General features: G+C 41.8%; 1 protein-coding gene across 1 annotated transcript in view; it reads left to right on the forward strand.

The window, feature by feature from the left end:
- LOC307144232 (uncharacterized protein) overlaps positions 1-20917 on the forward strand; it is a gene marked incomplete at its 3' end in the record, with an annotated part of 160024 nt that overhangs the window by 117238 nt on the left and 21869 nt on the right. Inside the window, exons 30-34 of the mRNA XM_079846335.1 lie at positions 6480-6671; positions 9280-9458; positions 13023-13209; positions 14567-14709; positions 16240-16424. Of these exons, the coding sequence (XP_079702461.1) occupies positions 6480-6671; positions 9280-9458; positions 13023-13209; positions 14567-14709; positions 16240-16424 (886 nt within the window). The remainder of the gene's footprint in view (positions 1-6479; positions 6672-9279; positions 9459-13022; positions 13210-14566; positions 14710-16239; positions 16425-20917) is intronic.

The following is a 20917-nucleotide window of genomic DNA, read 5'->3' on the forward strand; positions in this document are numbered from 1 at the left end:
GCAAGTTTCAAGTCTCTACGACGTACGGTTTGGTCTGCCCGATCAGTTTTAGCTGGAGAATGATGCATCATGGGAAAATGAACAGTTACAATAGGGTTTCAGCCTGACACCTGACTTTGATTGGATTTTACTACCCCTTACTATCAATATTTTGACATTTGGGCTCGCGATCGTGCCTAACGACCTATGTTTCCGAACTTCTGACGCTGGTTTCGTCTCGATCGGACTAGCGGTTTCGAAGATATCGGCAAAAAAGTTTTAAGCGCTAAATTACAACGGTGCACAAACCATACGGCGAAACCTGGCAAGTGTGGTATTGTTGGACTCGGCAACGATTCAGGAGTCTAAGGAGATGAGTCTCGTGAAAATACGTCAACCACACCCAAAGTTCTGAGCCTTTTTTTAAAAAAATCTCCACTAGGCGGCGCTGTTTCGAAACTTGTCAGGCTACTTTGGGGTATCGTGGTGATGACCCATACCGAGTTTTGCAACAATCCGTTCATGCGCTGATAAAATACAGCATTTTAGCACATAATTCAAGATGGGCGACAGCCAAAATGGCCGATATGGTAAAATTGGATATCCTTCGACTCGGCATGACGTCCCGAATCTAACGAGGCCCCTTTTATGATATTTGGACAAACGGTTCAGCAAAGAAAAGCTAAAATAGCCATTTTTCGTATCTCCAGACCAGTAGGTGGCACAGCGCCGAAACGCTGCATGTAGCCTCAAGTCATGCTTATGATGACATGTACCAAGTTTGGTTTGAACACGATAAAGCGTTGCGGAGATATTGCCTTAAGTGTGTTTTTGCAAACGTTGTGTAAAATTTGTTCGCGCGTTTATCGAAAACGATTAGACGAATCAACTTGATTTGCAAGATTTTTTGTCAATATTGTCTGAAGATGATCTGGTTCAATTTTCGTGCAAATCGGATGAACCGTCTAGGACGAGTTCGCAAAAGTAGGTCTTCCGGTTAATTGAAAATGGCGGGGAAATATCCAAGACGGAAAATGACGTCATAGGGTGCAACCGAATTGGCACGAGCTCAGAAATTAGAGGAAAAAAGAATTTCGTTTCTAGCCCTTACGGTTCAAAAGTTATTAGCATAAACATGAGTACACATTTGGACAGGTGGTGGCGCTAGAGGGATTGAGATAGAGACACCAAAATTGCCATGGTGACATACCAGACCATCCTCTATTAGTGTGCCAAATTTCACAACTTTTTACCATACGGTTCTATGGGCTGCCATAGACTCCCATGGCGGAAGAAAAAAAGACGGGAACGGTTTCAATAGGTGCCTTCGCACCTTTGGTGCTTGGCCCCTAATTATACAGTTTAAGAAGATTAGGCAAAATGGCTGAAATATCATATATTGAGTCACTGATAATGTAAGTTAATGGTTTATCACTTTTGACCAATAGGTGGCACAGATACGAAATTGATGTGGTGTGGTCAGAATAAGGGAACAATGACACATGCAAAGTTTGATGCCAATATGTCAAAGCATTGCAGAGATACAGCCTCAAGAGTCATTTTGGCATAATGGCTCAACTTCGTCGCTGCGGTTTACAAAAACGGTTTCATCTATTGATGCAAAATCCCTAACTTTTTGTTGACAGTCTGAAGATGATACGATTCGATTTTGGTGGAAATTGGACAAACGGTCTAGGATGAGTTTGAAAAAGTAGTTTTTGATCAAATAAGAACATTGAGGACAGGATGTTTGACCAAATATGGAAAAATTAGTATCTCTGTTCTCGGCATGAGCCAATGATTGTATTATGACCAGTTTCATTAAACTAGGCTAATTTAATCAAAAGTTATTAGCATGTTTGTAAATTTTGTTATAACCTCTGACCACAAGGTGGCACTGCCCCAAAACGTTTTGAGTACCTTCAAAGCATGGTGCGGAAGACATGATTTTTGGACAAACAGTTCAAAAGTTATTAGCAAAAATAGCCATTTTTTGTATCTCCGGACCAGTAGGTGGCGCTGCGCCGAAACGCTGCATGTTGCTTCAGGTCATGCTTGTGATGACATGTACCAAGATTGGTTTGAATACGATAAAGCGTTGTGGAGATATAGGCTTATGAGTGTTTTTGCAACCGCTACGCAAAATTTGTGTGCGCGTTTATCGAAAACGATTTGACAAATCAACTTGATTTGCAAGATTTTTTGTCAGCATGGTCTGAAGATGATCTGGTTCAATTTTCGTGCAAATCGGACAAACCGTCTAGGACGAGTTCGTAAAAGTAGGTTTTTTGGAAAAATAAAAATGGCGGGGAAATTATCATGACCGAAAATGACATCATAGGTTGCAATTGAATCGGCATGAGCCAATGACTCTATTATGACCAGTTTCAATATACTAGGCTAATTTAATCAAAAGTTATTTGCATTTTTGTCAAGTTTGTTATATCTTTTGACCACAAGGTGGCACTGCCCTAAAACTTTTTGAGTACCTTCAGGGCATAGCAAGGAAGTCACATACCGAGTTTAGTAACAATATACTAATGCATTTGTAAAATATAGCATTTTTTGACAAAATTCAAAATGGCTGACAGCCAAAATGGCCGATATGGTAAAATTGAATATCAGACGACTCGGCATGCCGTCCTGAATGTAACGAGACCACTTTTATGATTTTTGGACAAACAGTTCAGAAGTTATAAGCAAAAATAGCAATTTTTCGTATCTCCGGACCAGTAGGTGGCGCTGCGCCGAAACGCTGTATGTTGCCTCAAGTCATGCTTGTGATGACATGTACCAAGTTTGGTTTGAATACGATAAAGCGTTGCGGAGATATTGTCTTAAGAGTGTTTTTGCAACCGCTACGTAAAATTTGTTTGCGCGTTTATCGCAAATGATTTGACGAATCAACTTGATTTGCAAGATTATTATAAGGTATTGTTGGACTCGGCAACGATTCAGGAGTCTAAGGAGATGAGTCTCGTGAAAATACGTCAACCACACCCAAAGTTCTGAGCCTTTTTTAAAAAAAATCTCCACTAGGCGGCGCTGTTTCGAAACTTGTCAGGCTACTTTGGGGTATCGTGGTGATGACCCATACCGAGTTTTGCAACAATCCGTTCATGCGCTGATAAAATACAGCATTTTAGCACATAATTCAAGATGGGCGACAGCCAAAATGGCCGATATGGTAAAATTGGATATCCTTCGACTCGGCATGACGTCCCGAATCTAACGAGGCCCCTTTTATGATATTTGGACAAACGGTTCAGCAAAGAAAAGCTAAAATAGCCATTTTTCGTATCTCCAGACCAGTAGGTGGCACAGCGCCGAAACGCTGCATGTAGCCTCAAGTCATGCTTATGATGACATGTACCAAGTTTGGTTTGAACACGATAAAGCGTTGCGGAGATATTGCCTTAAGTGTGTTTTTGCAAACGTTGTGTAAAATTTGTTCGCGCGTTTATCGAAAACGATTAGACGAATCAACTTGATTTGCAAGATTTTTTGTCAATATTGTCTGAAGATGATCTGGTTCAATTTTCGTGCAAATCGGATGAACCGTCTAGGACGAGTTCGCAAAAGTAGGTCTTCCGGTTAATTGAAAATGGCGGGGAAATATCCAAGACGGAAAATGACGTCATAGGGTGCAACCGAATTGGCACGAGCTCAGAAATTAGAGGAAAAAAGAATTTCGTTTCTAGCCCTTACGGTTCAAAAGTTATTAGCATAAACATGAGTACACATTTGGACAGGTGGTGGCGCTAGAGGGATTGAGATAGAGACACCAAAATTGCCATGGTGACATACCAGACCATCCTCTATTAGTGTGCCAAATTTCACAACTTTTTACCATACGGTTCTATGGGCTGCCATAGACTCCCATGGCGGAAGAAAAAAAGACGGGAACGGTTTCAATAGGTGCCTTCGCACCTTTGGTGCTTGGCCCCTAATTATACAGTTTAAGAAGATTAGGCAAAATGGCTGAAATATCATATATTGAGTCACTGATAATGTAAGTTAATGGTTTATCACTTTTGACCAATAGGTGGCACAGATACGAAATTGATGTGGTGTGGTCAGAATAAGGGAACAATGACACATGCAAAGTTTGATGCCAATATGTCAAAGCATTGCAGAGATACAGCCTCAAGAGTCATTTTGGCATAATGGCTCAACTTCGTCGCTGCGGTTTACAAAAACGGTTTCATCTATTGATGCAAAATCCCTAACTTTTTGTTGACAGTCTGAAGATGATACGATTCGATTTTGGTGGAAATTGGACAAACGGTCTAGGATGAGTTTGAAAAAGTAGTTTTTGATCAAATAAGAACATTGAGGACAGGATGTTTGACCAAATATGGAAAAATTAGTATCTCTGTTCTCGGCATGAGCCAATGATTGTATTATGACCAGTTTCATTAAACTAGGCTAATTTAATCAAAAGTTATTAGCATGTTTGTAAATTTTGTTATAACCTCTGACCACAAGGTGGCACTGCCCCAAAACGTTTTGAGTACCTTCAAAGCATGGTGCGGAAGACATGATTTTTGGACAAACAGTTCAAAAGTTATTAGCAAAAATAGCCATTTTTTGTATCTCCGGACCAGTAGGTGGCGCTGCGCCGAAACGCTGCATGTTGCTTCAGGTCATGCTTGTGATGACATATACCAAGATTGGTTTGAATACGATAAAGCGTTGTGGAGATATAGGCTTATGAGTGTTTTTGCAACCGCTACGCAAAATTTGTGTGCGCGTTTATCGAAAACGATTTGACAAATCAACTTGATTTGCAAGATTTTTTGTCAGCATGGTCTGAAGATGATCTGGTTCAATTTTCGTGCAAATCGGACAAACCGTCTAGGACGAGTTCGTAAAAGTAGGTTTTTTGGAAAAATAAAAATGGCGGGGAAATTATCATGACCGAAAATGACATCATAGGTTGCAATTGAATCGGCATGAGCCAATGACTCTATTATGACCAGTTTCAATATACTAGGCTAATTTAATCAAAAGTTATTCGCATTTTTGTCAAGTTTGTTATATCTTTTGACCACAAGGTGGCACTGCCCTAAAACTTTTTGAGTACCTTCAGGGCATAGCAAGGAAGTCACATACCGAGTTTAGTAACAATATACTAATGCATTTGTAAAATATAGCATTTTTTGACAAAATTCAAAATGGCTGACAGCCAAAATGGCCGATATGGTAAAATTGAATATCAGACGACTCGGCATGCCGTCCTGAATGTAACGAGACCACTTTTATGATTTTTGGACAAACAGTTCAGAAGTTATAAGCAAAAATAGCAATTTTTCGTATCTCCGGACCAGTAGGTGGCGCTGCGCCGAAACGCTGTATGTTGCCTCAAGTCATGCTTGTGATGACATGTACCAAGTTTGGTTTGAATACGATAAAGCGTTGCGGAGATATTGTCTTAAGAGTGTTTTTGCAACCGCTACGTAAAATTTGTTTGCGCGTTTATCGCAAATGATTTGACGAATCAACTTGATTTGCAAGATTTTTTGTCAGCATGGTCTGAAGATGATCTGGTTAAATTTTCGTGCAAATCGGATGAACCGTCTAGGACGAGTTCGTAAAAGTAGGTTTTTCGGAAAATTCTAAATGGCGGGAAAATTTTTATGACGGAAAGTGACGTCATAGGGTGCAATGGAATCGTCTTGAGCCAAGGAATCAGAGGAAAAAAGAATTTTGTTTCTAGCCCTTATGGTTCAAAAGTTATTAGCATAAACATGAGTCAAATTTTGGACTGATGGTGGCGCTAGAGGGATTGAGTTTGAGACTCCAAATTTGCGACGGTGACATTTCAGACTGTCCTCTATTAGTGTGCCAAATTTCACAACTTTTTACCATACGGTTCTATGGGCTGCCATAGACTTCGTGGCGGAAGAAGAAGAAGAAGAAGAAGAAGAAGATGAATAATAATAATAAGAACGGGAACGGTTTCAATAGGTGCCTTCGCACCTTCGGTGCTTGGCCCCTAATAATTTATTTATTTGTCATTGTTAGTACAACGAGATTACATAAGTGCATCAATCGACAGTGCATTTTCATAAAGTGCCAGAGATAAACAGTAACAATTCAGTAAATCGCACACCACTGGACCTTTTATTGTCATGTGTGACTATTGTGCATCTAATATAATAATATGGTAAATGTGGCATCCTAATTATGAAAAAAAAAAAAAAAACACCACAAAATCAGTAAAAAAAATAAAATAATAATAATAATATATTTATGTATATTATTTTTTGTGAAAAAATTTTTTTTTTCAATCCTGGTGGGATTGAGCTATGAGGAAGTGCAAGTTTACTAATACTAATAAATTCATTATTTTGCTTTGCAAGTAATTTTGTGATTCTGCATTTTCCTTTGTAAGTTTTTTATTGTGTGATATAGGTCTTAAATTTAATTCACAATGGTCTTAAAAAGTCTTAAAAAAGATTTTTCCCGGGGTTGATCTTTCCTCCTTCTGTCCTCAGAGCATGAGCTGAAGAGGCTGGCCCGGCTGCTGGTGTGCGGCTTCCGTGCGCTGGAGTCGGAGTATGAAGCGGATGCCCTGCTTCAGTCCCTCAAAGAGGTTCCCATGATCCCTCTGGCCAATGGCAGTGTGGTGTCCCTGAGTTCAGAGGGAGTTTTCTTCCCTCTCAGTGATGTCTCTCAAGCTGGCACAGGTACGGGTTTTTAAATGCAGGATTTCAATATATTACAGGACTGAGTAATAGGGCTGGGTATTGACACACATTTCACAATTTGATTCGATTTCGATTCACACACTGCAAAAAATGCTTTTCTTACTTAGTATTTTTGTCTTGTTTTCAGTCCAAATATCTAAAAAATCTTACATTAAGAAGCATTTACTAGACAAGCAAAAGTTTTTGTCTTGTATTGGGGAAAAATAACTCAAAATTAAGGGAGTTTTTGCTTAAAATAAGCAAAATAATCTGCCAATGGGGTAAGCAAAATAATCTTAATTCAAACAGAAAACAAGATTATTTTGCTTACCCCATTGGCAGATTATTTTGCAAATTTTAAGCAAAAACTCCCTTAATTTTGAGTTATTTTCCCCGAATACAAGACAAAAACTTTTGCTTGTCTAGTAAATGCTTCTTAATGTAAGATTTTTTAGATATTTGGACTGAAAACAAGATAAAAATACTGAGTAAGAAAAGCATTTTTTTGCAGTGCAAAATTTCGATTCGATTTTCGATTCGATTAAATTAAATTTCGATTATTTTAGATATATATCATGGCCAATTTTCTCAAGGAAAACAAATCTCTGAACCTATGCTGTAAACTATGGGAGTCAGTTGGTACTACATTAGCCGACTAATAGTGAAGTTAAAAATGAACTGATTTATATACAAACACTTAAATGACACTAAATGACAGACTCAGAGAGGGGGGGCACATTTAAATACATGTAAACACTGAACCAGTATAAATAGCCTTACACTGGAGGGAATAATACTGTATATTATTGATAACAAAATATATTATTCTGCGTGAAAAGTAATTCAAAATGAGTAACTTTAATATAAGCACATGGCCTGTGGTAAATGCAACGCAAGCAAGAATGTTTTCCATTAGGGCTGCATGATTAATCGAAATCGTACCGCAATCGCGATTTGGCTTGTGTGCGATTATGAAAGCGCAACGGCTGCGATTTTAATAAAGTAAATAAATGCCCCTGAAACAAGCCGACTGTGAACTGTTAAAGATTGCACTCGAAACCGTTCAGTAACGTTACACGCGTGCACTGAACCCCCCCGGTTCTACGCGATTCACGTAAATGACCCAATTGACCAAGAAAACGACGATTGTCGCCGAAAAGCGACACGTTTGCAGGTGTGAAAATCCTAAATTAACTTATCATAAGTTAAGACCTAAGATAGAAAGTTTCTGTAAGGTGTGCTTCTCAAGAGCCGTCTGCAGCATGACGGATCTTCCTCATTTCCTCAATCAATCCCGTGAGTCTCAGACTTGCGTCATCGCAGTCAAAAAAAAACGAGAGGTATTTTTGTGAATGAAACTCAAACTACAGAAGCGGAGCAAACCTTCATATCTCGGCTCTCTTTGAGAAATGACCCATTTTCTAGTCATTAGAGATTCTGGTGGAAATATGAGTTCCAGCAGAGGTGGACAGTAACTAAGAACATGTACTTGAGTCCTGTACTTAAGGACACTTTTTGAGTATCTGTACTTTACTTAAGTATTATTTTTTAAGGGAAACTTTGACTTTTACTTCACTACATTTGAAAGACAAATATCGTACTTTTTACTCCACTACATTTCTATCAAGGCCCTCGAAGTCGAAAGTCGTTTCTGTAGCAGCTTTGCAAGTCACTGGAGGATTTTTTGTCCTTCTTTAAAAGTTTTTTGTTTTTTTGCAGACAGCCTATCAGTAATCACTTTTGTAGGGTCATAATTTCCCAACATTTTTTGAACACTGATCAGTTTATAGCACAATGGAGGAAGACGGTTCCTCAGCATTGTGTGTGCACCCATGGCCATATTAGAAAGTGTGTTTCAGTTTTCTGAAAAGATTAAAGATTCGTTTCGTGGGCATAGACTTGATGAATGTCTCATAAAATGTTCAAAAATGTAAATGTCTGGGCGAAAGAGAAGCGCAGACATATGGACGAATCTGAGAAAGCCTGATGAACGAGCTCAGTTCAGTCTGGTTTTTGTGTACTGAATAGAGCTTTCTTTTGCGTTTTATTCGCACCAATACACACAAAATGTAAATATTTTCATCTTGGAAAGTATTCACGTAAATACAGTTGATTATGTCTTAAGTGAGCGTAAACAGTTGGGGGAATATCGGATGTGTATCAGTGTATTGGATCTGTGCATTCTGCCTTAAAGTGACAGCAGCTTTGTAACTTTTATTCAAGTATTTAAATGAGTTCAAGGCGGTCGTATGCTAGCATGTTGGACCATGATGGCTATAGCGTGCATTCATACAACAATGCAAGAATAATAAAATAATGCGTTGACATAAAAAAGGAAATTTACTTTTGATACTTAAGTACTTTTATAAGCAAGTACCTCTGTACTTTGACTTAAGTAAAAATAGTTTTTTACAACTTTCACTTGTAATGGAGTAATATTTGACCAGCAGTACTTTACTTTTACTCGAGTAATGGAGTTGTGTACTTTGTCCAGCTGAGTGGAAAAGAGTCAGGCTAATGCTGTGTGTCAGATAGCATTGAGCAGAGCAGGGATGAATTAAACATCAGCCACAGGAAGTGGGTCATCTCCTGCTTCCTGTGGCTCTAGATCTGAAGGCTCTGTATCAGGACCTGAACATCGTGGATCCGCGGCTGCTGGTGTGTCTGGATGAGCTGGGGAACTCGCAGGTGAGAGAGCTGCTCCGGAGACTGGGCGTCCATGAGCTGGAGCCACAGCAGGTCCTGCAGCAGCACATCTACCCCACGCTGAAGAGCCACGCCTGGAAGGTCAGAGGTCACACATCAACACGAACCCTAACCCAAAACTACTTCATCAAACCATTTTGGACTTCATCTTATAATTTAAGGCCTTAAAGGATTAGTTCACTTTTAATTTCCTCACCCTCATGTCATCCAAGATGTCCATGTCTTTCTTTCTGCAGTCGAAAAGAAATTACGTTTTTTTGATGAAAACATTCCAGGGTTTTTCTCCATATAATGGACTTCAATGGGCCCCAAACGGTTCAAATGAGTTTCAAAGGGCTTTAAACGACACCAGATGATGAATAAGGGTCTGATCTAGCCAAACCATCAGTTTCTGAGAGAAACCCAGCAGTATTTATGATATTATTTTACCTCTTATCAGACGAGCGTGATCATCTCTGAGCTCCGCCATAACTTCCGTCAAGTGAGGTCAAAATACGAGCGTGGTCATAGATGTATCGATCGTAGATGCCTCATTCTACTGATCAGTGCAGTCGCTAATGAGGCATCTATGTATACATCTATGACCAGGCTCGTATTTTGACCTCACTTAGCGGAAGTTATGTCTGAGCTCAGAGATGATCACGCTCGTCTGATAAGAGGTAAAATAATATCATAAATACTGCTGGGTTTCTCTCAGAAACTGATGGTTTGTCTAGATCAGACCCTTATTCATCATCTGGTGTCGTTTAAAGCTGCACTGAAACTGTCATTTGAACCGTTTGGGGCCCATTGAAGTCCATTATATGGAGGAAACCCTGGACTGTTTTCATCCAAAACCTTCATTTTTTTTCGACTGTAGAAAGAAAGACATGGACATCTTGATGACATGGGGGTGAGGAAATTATCAGCAAAAGTTTATTTAAAAGTGAACTAATCCTTTAAAAATGTCAGTTCTGATGGTTTCCTCTCCTCCATCTCATCCAAGATGTTCATGTCTTTCTTTCTTCCGTTTTTTGAGGAAAACATTCCAGGATTTTTCTGCACATAATGGACTTCAATGGGAACCAATAGTTGAAGGTCCAAATCAATGCAGTTTCAGAGAAACCAGATCCCAGACGAGGAATAGAGTCTGATCTAGACAAACCATCGCCACATTTACAACACAAACACACACATTTATACACTTTAACCTCAGACGCTCGACTTCAGTGTTGTTTGTATGATGTCATCACGTCTGAAAGGTCACATGACGCAGGTGGAAGTGCCGACCCAGTGTTAAAATGAACTTGCAAAGACTAAATCAAACGCCCTTTACACACATAAAGGTGAAACAACAATGACGGACGATTTTAAAGTTGGAGGAGAGCATGAGATGTTGTTTTTCGGCACGAGTTTTTCGGCACTGGGTCGTGTACGTCATGTGACCTTTCCGACGTGATGACATCATATGCCATGAAGAAGAACAACACTGAAGTCGAGCGTCTGAGGTTAAAGTGTATAAATGTGTGTGTGTGTTGTAAATGTGGTGATGGTTTGTCTAGATCAGACTCTATTCCTCGTCTGGGATTGGTCAGAGCCTCTGAAACCTTCAGCCATTGGTTCCCATTGAAGTCCATTATGTGCAGAAAAATTCTGGAATGTTTTCCTCAAAAAAACTGAAGAAAGAAAGACATGAACATCTTAGATGAGATGGAGGAGAGGAAACCATCAGGAGATGTTCATTCTGAAGTGAACTAATGCTTTAACTTACTGTGGTAAACATTCTAGATTTATAACATATGACACAGTTAAGCAACATCACATGACCAACAGTGCCTTTTCAATAAACAAGTAGTTCAAATTAATTCACATATTTTAGGCGCAATATTGATTGATTTTGTTCTGTTTAATCAGTGAAAATAGTTCCAAACAAAGATCACAGCAGACCCAACCGCACATCTCACGGAAACACTGAATGATTCAGCTGTTTGAACGAATCGGTAGAGTCAGCGATTCAATGACTCATTCATAAACAACTGCCACATTCTTGAATGAATCAGCTGTTTGAACAAATTGGTTGAGTCAATGATTCAATGACTTATTCATGAACAACTGCTTTATTCCTGAATGATTCATTTGAGTCAGCGATTCAATGACCCATTCATAAACAACTGCCTCATTCTTAAATGAATCCGCTGTTTGAACAAATTGGTTGAGTCAACGATTCAATGACTTATTCATAAACAACTGCCTCGTTCTTAAATGAATCAGCCGTGTGAACGAATCGGTTGAGTCAACGATTCAATGATTCACTCATAAAGAACTGCCTCATTCTTAAATTAATCAGCCGTGTGAACGAATCGGTTTAGTCAACGATTCAATGATTCACTCATAAAGAACTGCCTCATTCTTGAATGAATCAGCTGTTTGAACGAATCGGTTGAGTCAACAATTCAATGATTCACTTATAAAGAACTGCCTCATTCTTAAATGATTCAGCTGTTTGAATGAATCGGTTGAGTCAACGATTCAATGACTTATTCATGAACAACTGCTTTATTCCTAAATGAATCATTTGAGTCAACGATTCAATGACTTATTCATAAACAACTGCCTCATTCTTAAATTAATCAGCCGTGTGAACGAATTGGTTTAGTCAACGATTCAATGACTTATTCATAAACAACTGCCTCATTCTTAAATTAATCAGCCGTGTGAACGAATTGGTTTAGTCAACGATTCAATGATTCACTCATAAAGAACTGCCTCATTCTTGAATGAATCAGCTGTTTGAAGGAATCGGTTGAGTCAACGATTCAATGATTCACTCATAAAGAACTGCCTCATTCTTAAATGATTCAGCTGTTTGAACAAATCGGTTGAGTCAATGATTCAATGACTTATTCATAAACAACTGCCTCATTCTTAAATTAATCTGCCGTGTGAACGAATCGGTTGAGTCAACGATTCAATGATTCACTCATAAAGAACTGCCTCATTCTTAAATGATTCAGCTGTTTGAATGAATCGGTTGAGTCAATGATTCAATGACTTATTCATAAACAACTGCCTCATTCTTAAATTAATCTGCCGTGTGAACAAATCATTTGAATGAACGACTCAATGACTCATTCAGACGGTCACTGCGCCACCCACTGGTGGTTTAGATTCATGTTTAAAACTAGCAGTAACTTTCCAACATTTCTTATTTGTATATTCAGAATATATTTTAAACAATCTCATAACATTATTCAATGCAGTTGTAATTGTTCAGTGTAAATGATTTAATCTGATTGGTAACAGCCCTATAGTGTCTTATTATTATTCTGATTGAATTTAATATCACAAATATGCCTATTTAAATGTGGCAAAGCTGATTAAACACAGGTGAGAATTTTGCATCAGAATAAATAAATCTACAACACAAAATGCACATATTTTTTATCCTCGGACGATTGAATGGCAGATTTGTTTACACATGACCAGGCTTGATGTCGAGCCCTGATCAGTGTTGATGATGATCTTATGGCACAGCTTGTCTTTTAAATTAAAGATTTATGCACATATGGGTGAATCGTAACCGTTCAGGATGTTTGAGACTGCATCAAGAATGCATTATGTGCTGTCGTCTGTTATGAATGTGTCTGATTTAATGCCCTCTCCTAGAGAAAGCCTGAGGATGTTGTGGTCAGCTACCTGGTGTTCATCAAGCTGCACTCTCAGGATCAGGACTACAGGAGCCTGAGCGCCGCCATCCCAGTGCTGACCAGTGAGGGCTTCCTCTGCCCAGCACAGCGCAAAATACACTTCTCCAGCGAGTACGGCAACATCGACCTTCCCAGCGTGCTCCCTGGTAAACACAGCACCATTTGGTGTGGGATTTACTTTTAATTAAAGGGTTAGTTCAGCCAAAAATGTAAATTGTGTCATTAATGACTGAGCCTCATGTGGTTGGACACCCGTCAGACCTCCGTTCATCTTCAGACACAAATGAAGATATTTTAGTGTAAATCTGATGCTCTGAAAGGCCTCCATTGGCTCAACTTTACACTCTCAAGACCCTTAAAAGACACTAAAGACTAAAGTTACAAAGTCCATCTCACTACAGCGGCTCTACAATAACTTTATGAAGACGAGAATAGTTTCTGTGCGCAAAAAAACCCTAAATAACGACTTATATAGAGATGACCGATTTCAAAACACGGCATCATGAAGCTTCAGAGCGTTATGAATCAGTGAGTCGATTCAGCGGTTCAGAGCGTTATGAATCAGTGAGTCGATTCAGCGGTTCGGATCGCCAAATTTCAGCAGTTCGGCGGTTTGACACGCAATCCAAACCGCTGAATCGACTCACTGATTCATAACGCTCTGAACCGCTGAATCGACTCACTGATTCATAACGCTCTGAACCGCTGAATCGACTCACTGATTCATAACGCTCTGAACCGCTGAATCGACTCGCTGATTCATAACGCTCTGAACCGCTGAATCGACTCACTGATTCATAACGCTCTGAACCGCTGAATCGACTCACTGATTCATAACGCTCTCAACCGCTGAATCGACTCACTGATTCATAACGCTCTGAACCGCTGAATCGACTCACTGATTCATAACGCTCTGAACCGCTGAATCGACTCACTGATTCATAACGCTCTGAACCGCTGAATCGACTCGCTGATTCATAACGCTCTGAACCGCTGAATCGACTCACTGATTCATAACGCTCTGAACCGCTGAATCGACTCACTGATTCATAACGCTCTCAACCGCTGAATCGACTCACTGATTCATAACGCTCTGAAGCTTCATGATGCCGTGTTTTGAAATCGTCATCACTATATTAGTCGTTATTTAGGGTTTTTTTGCACACAGAAACTATTCTCGTCTTCATAAAGTTATTGTAGAGCCGCTGTAGTGAGATGGACTTTGTAACTTTAGTCTTTAGTGTCTTTTAAGGGTCTTGAGAGTGTAAAGTTGAGCCAATGGAGGACAGAATTTTCATTTTTGGGTGAACTAACCCTTTAATATTATATAATGTTCATGATTGTCCCAAATACTTGATTGACCCCAGAACTGAAGCACCGAACTAGACGTCTTTTGTAGGGATTTACAATAGCATGAATTGTGCTCGTTATGCAATGGGGCGGAGCCGGTATCCTGACTCCGCCCAGCCCGTTCTGACTCCGCCCGTTGTTCTCCTTCCCCAGGTGTGGACTGGGTGCTGCTGGACTCCTGCTACCTGAGGGCCGACCGGGATATGGGCGGCTGGAGAGAGATCTTCATCTCACTGGGAGTGCGAGACCTTCTCATCTTCCGGAAGGAGAAGCGCACCTTCACGACCTCTGAACTGGTGCGTCTCAGATCTGTGTGACTGAAGCGTGTGTGAGATCAGAAGCAACCTCGGTTTCAGCCAATCGCGGCGCTCGCTCTCCAATGCGAGCCGATTAAAGGGTTAGTTCACCCAAAACTGTAAATTGTGTCATTAATGACTGAGCCTCATGTGGTTGGACACCCGTCAGACCTCCGTTCATCTTCAGACACAAATGAAGATATTTTAGTGTAAATCTGATGCTCTGAAAGGCCTCCATTGGCTCAACTTTACACTCTCAAGACCCTTAAAAGACACTAAAGACTAAAGTTACAAAGTCCATCTCACTACAGCGGCTCTACAATAACTTTATGAAGACGAGAATAGTTTCTGTGCGCAAAAAACCCTAAATAACGACTTATATAGAGATGACGATTTCAAAACACGGCCTCATGAAGCTTCAGAGTGTTATGAATCAGTGAGTCGATTCAGAGCGTTATGAATCAGTGAGTCGATTCAGAGCGTTATGAATCAGTGAGTCGATTCAGCAGTTCAGAGCGTTATGAATCAGTGAGTCGATTCAGAGCGTTATGAATCAGTGAGTCGAATGATGATTCGGATCGCGTGTCAAACCGCCAAACTGCTGAAATTTGGCGATTCAAACCGCTGAATCGACTCACTGATTCATAACGCTCTGAACCGCTGAATCGACTCACTGATTCAAAACGCTCTGAATCGACTCACTGATTCATAACGCTCTGAATCGACTCACTGATTCATAACGCTCTGAATCGACTCACTGATTCATAACGCTCTGAATCGACTCACTGATTCATAACGCTCCGAACCACTGAATCGACTCACTGATTCATAACACTCTTAAGCTTCATGAGGCCGTGTTTTGAAATCGTCATCACTATATAAGTCGTTATTTAGGGTTTTTTTGCGCACAGAAACTATTCTCGTCTTCATAAAGTTATTGTAGAGCCGCTGTAGTGAGATGGACTTTGTAACTTTAGTCTTTAGTGTCTTTTAAGGGTCTTGAGAGTGTAAAGTTGAGCCAATGGAGGCCTTTCAGAGCATCAGATTTACACTAAAATATCTTCATTTGTGTCTGAAGATGAACGGAGGTCTGACGGGTGTCCAACCACATGAGGCTCAGTCATTAATGACACAATTTACATTTTTGGGTGAACTAACCCTTTAAGACCTGTTTACACTCCTTATGGTCAGGGTCAAATTGACCCTAATTGGATTCAATACAATTCCCCAAAAATCACACTATGAAAAAACACATACAATCAGGTACAAACAATTCACTTTTAATATCAATACTTTTCACACATTACAAAGAATAAATATATCATCAAAAATTCCTCGAAACCGATATAATTTACTGAAAAATACCGTCATATACCTCGAAACAGATATAATTTTGAAATATACCGTGATATAAATGTTTGGTCACACCGCCCAGCTCTAGTCTTATGTATTTTGTAGTGCATTCGTATTGCACAGTGAGTGCGGGTCTTTCCCAGTGATGCTGAATGACTGGTGTGATGTCTCTGGCAGGGCTCCAGCCCATGGGCAGTGGAGAGTGAGCTGTGGCCCAGGTCTGCAGATGGACGGTTCGTCATTGAGGATCATCACTGCCCAGAGTTTCACACGCTGGCCACCGTAGAGCAGCTGACCGCTCACACCAAACTACAGCAGAGACGAGCTCTGATTGGCCTGCTGGACAACAACTGGGATGCTGGGTAAAAAAACTGTGTTTGTGGGTTTTCAACCGGAGATGATGTATGCTCCTAACTGCCATACAAATTAATATATATATAAATATGAGGGCTGTCAAGAGATTAATCGCGATTAATCGCATCCAAAAATTAAAGTTTGTGTTTACATAATATATGTGTGTGTACTCTGTTAATTATTATTTATATATAAATACACACACAAGCATGTATATATTTAAGAAAAAAATATTATTTTTATATATAAAACATTTATATTTATAGATATTAGATATTATATAAATGTATATACATGCAAATATTTCTTAAATATATACATGAATGTGTGTGTATTTATATATAAATAATAATTAACAGAGTACACACACATACATTATGTAAACACAAACTTTTATTTTGGATGCGATTAATCGCGATAAATCTTTTGACAGCCCTAATATATATATATATATATGGCCGGGTATAAAATATTGGATTCTCGATTTTAATCGATTCTCACTTTTACAAAACAGTATCGATTCTTAAATCCCAAGAATCGATTAGTCATCCTGTTTTCAGTTAATGAATGTAGAGCCTCCCATCCGATAAATCGCTATAATCTTTGTGCTTTATTACTATTGATATGAAACAAAGTCTCAGATTTCAAATTACGTCTATTTTTTTTACGCAATTCAAAAGCATAAATACAGTTTTGGTGCTGTGGCGTGAGATCAGCTCAAGAGAACCGGCTGATGAACGGATCTTCTCTTCCGCATTAATACCAGTTACAGCACGAAATAAACATGAATGAGCTTCTGAAAGTGTGTTAGAGATACAGGACAACTTACTGAGATCATATCATGGCACATAGAATAGCTCAAGTGTTTCAACCACAGAAAGACGTAAACGGCTTGTAAACAATGTCATGTAACATCATATTTACCTCAGAAAAACCATATCCAGTGTCCATAAACTCATTAGTCAGCTAGAAAAATTAACTCTAGAGAGGAGCATTTTGCTAATTATATGCACCATTACATAGGATATTCATTGATAATCTTTTTCAATATTTAATGCATGTATGAATAAATCTGGCAAGTTTTTATGACAGCCACCATTTAAATGTTTATATTTCAAAAAACGAATTGGGGTATATGATTATGTAATTGTAAAGTTCATATTATAACTTTATTATTATAAGAAAAAAAAAACATGATTTAGTGTCATTTAAGTGTTTGTATACAAATCAGTCAATTTGTACCTTCACTATTAGTCGGCTAATGTAGTATCAACTGACTCCCATAGTTTACAACATTAGTTCAGAGATTTGTTTTCCTTGAAACATTTTTTCCATGTATTATACCTGATACATATCCAAAATAATCCATATTGAATTGAATCGAAAGCTTGTGAATCAAAATCAAATCGAATTAGGAAATGTGTGTCAATACCCAGCCCTAATATATATATTTATAAATATATATATAGGGCCTAAAATTAACACATAGCCCAAATAAAAACGGACTGGAGTCGAAATATCAAATCAAGAACACAGACTAAAACACATGTATTTGGTTCTAACTGAACTTCACTCTGGGGAGCCGTATATCACATCTTGTGAAAAGGACATTATAGGACTTTAATAAATGCATGTACATGAAAACTAATGTCAGATACCTGAAAAACCCTGTTTATTTCATTTGTGTCTTAGTTGTATTTATTTGTGCTTTTGCCTGTAATTTGATTATTTGTTCTTATGTTATTACTGACTGTAATAGATCAGGCATAACATTATGACCAACGGCAGCAAGTGAACATTTTCTCCTCAAAGTTGGAAAAATGGGCAAGTGTAAGGATTTGAGTGAGTTTGGGCCAGATTGTGATGGTCAGAGCATCTCCAAAACTCCAGCTCTTGTGGGGTGTTCCCGATCTGCAGTGGCCAGTCTCTATCAGAAGAGCTCCAAGGAAGGACCAGTGGAGAACCGGCCACAGGGTCATGGAGGACCAGTGGAGAACCGGCCACAGGGTCATGAAGGACCAGTGGAGAACCGGCCACAGGGTCATGGAGGACCAGTGGAGAACCGGCCACAGGGTCATGAAGGACCAGTGGAGAACCGGCCACAGGGTCATGGAGGACCAGTGGAGAACCGGCCACAGGGTCATGGAGGACCAGTGGAGAACCGGCCACAGGGTCATGAAGGACCAGTGGAGAACCGGCCACAGGGTCATGAAGGACCAGTGGAGAACCGGCCACAGGGTCATGGAGGACCAGTGGAGAACCGGCCACAGGGTCATGAAGGACCAGTGGAGAACCGGCCACAGGGTCATGAAGGACCAGTGGAGAACCGGCCACAGGGTCATGGAGGACCAGTGGAGAACCGGCCACAGGGTCATGAAGGACCAGTGGAGAACCGGCCACAGGGTCATGGAGGACCAGTGGAGAACCGGCCACAGGGTCATGAAGGACCAGTGGAGAACCGGCCACAGGGTCATGGAGGACCAGTGGAGAACCGGCCACAGGGTCATGGAGGACCAGTGGAGAACCGGCCACAGGGTCATGGAGGACCAGTGGAGAACCGGCCACAGGGTCATGGAGGACCAGTGGAGAACCGGCCACAGGGTCATGAAGGACCAGTGGAGAACCGGCCACAGGGTCATGGAGGACCAGTGGAGAACCGGCCACAGGGTCTTGAAGGACCAGTGGAGAACCGGCCACAGGGTCATGGAGGACCAGTGGAGAACCGGCCACAGGGTCATGGAGGACCAGTGGAGAACCGGCCACAGGGTCATGAAGGACCAGTGGAGAACCGGCCACAGGGTCATGGAGGACCAGTGGAGAACCGGCCACAGGGTCATGGAGGACCAGTGGAGAACCGGCCACAGGGTCATGGAGGACCAGTGGAGAACCGGCCACAGGGTCATGAAGGACCAGTGGAGAACCGGCCACAGGGTCATGAAGGACCAGTGGAGAACCGGCCACAGGGTCATGGAGGACCAGTGGAGAACCGGCCACAGGGTCATGAAGGACCAGTGGAGAACCGGCCAGAGGGTCATGAAGGACCAGTGGAGAACCGACCACAGGGTCATGGTTGACCAGTGGAGAACCGGCCAGAGGGTCATGAAGGACCAGTGGAGAACCGACCACAGGGTCATGAAGGACCAGTGGAGAACCAGCCAGAGGGTCATGAAGGACCAGTGGAGAACCGACCACAGGGTCATGGAGGACCAGTGGAGAACCGGCCACAGGGTCATGAAGGACCAGTGGAGAACCGGCCAGAGGGTCATGAAGGACCAGTGGAGAACCGACCACAGGGTCATGAAGGACCAGTGGAGAACCGGCCAGAGGGTCATGAAGGACCAGTGGAGAACCGACCACAGGGTCATGGAGGACCAGTGGAGAACCGGCCACAGGGTCATGAAGGACCAGTGGAGAACCGGCCACAGGGTCATGAAGGACCAGTGGAGAACCGGCCACAGGGTCATGGAGGACCAGTGGAGAACCGGCCACAGGGTCATGAAGGACCAGTGGAGAACCGGCCAGAGGGTCATGAAGGACCAGTGGAGAACCGACCACAGGGTCATGGAGGACCAGTGGAGAACCGGCCACAGGGTCATGGAGGACCAGTGGAGAACCGGCCACAGGGTCATGAAGGACCAGTGGAGAACCGACCACAGGGTCATGGAGGACCAGTGGAGAACCGACCACAGGGTCATGGAGGACCAGTGGAGAACCGGCCACAGGGTCATGAAGGACCAGTGGAGAACCGGCCACAGTGTCATGAAGGACCAGTGGAGAACCGGCCACAGGGTCATGAAGGACCAGTGGAGAACCGGCCACAGGGTCATGAAGGACCAGTGGAGAACCGGCCACAGGGTCATGAAGGACCAGTGGAGAACCGGCCACAGGGTCATGAAGGACCAGTGGAGAACCGGCCACAGGGTCATGAAGGACCAGTGGAGAACCGGCCACAGGGTAATGAAGGACCAGTGGAGAACCGGCCACAGGGTCATGAAGGACCAGTGGAGAACCGGCCACAGGGTCATGGAGGACTAGTGGAGAACCGGCCACAGGGTCATGAAGGACCAGTGGAGAACCGGCCACAGGATCATGGAGGACCAGTGGAGAACCGGCCACAGGATCATGGAGGACCAGTGGAGAACCGGCCACAGGGTCATGGAAGACCAGTGGAGAACCGGCCACAGGGTCATGGAGGACTAGTGGAGAACCGGCCACAGGGTAATGAAGGACCAGTGGAGAACCGGCCACAGGGTCATGAAGGACCAGTGGAGAACCGGCCACAGGGTCATGAAGGACCAGTGGAGAACCGGCCACAGGGTCATGGAGGACTAGTGGAGAACCGGCCACAGGGTCATGGAGGACTAGTGGAGAACCGGCCACAGGGTCATGAAGGACCAGTGGAGAACCGGCCACAGGGTCATGGAGGACTAGTGGAGAACCGGCCACAGGGTCATGAAGGACCAGTGGAGAACCGGCCACAGGATCATGGAGGACCAGTGGA

This window comes from Gobio gobio (genome assembly GCF_949357685.1).
Source record: "Gobio gobio genome assembly, chromosome: 20".
Taxonomy (NCBI): Eukaryota; Metazoa; Chordata; class Actinopteri; order Cypriniformes; family Gobionidae; genus Gobio; species Gobio gobio.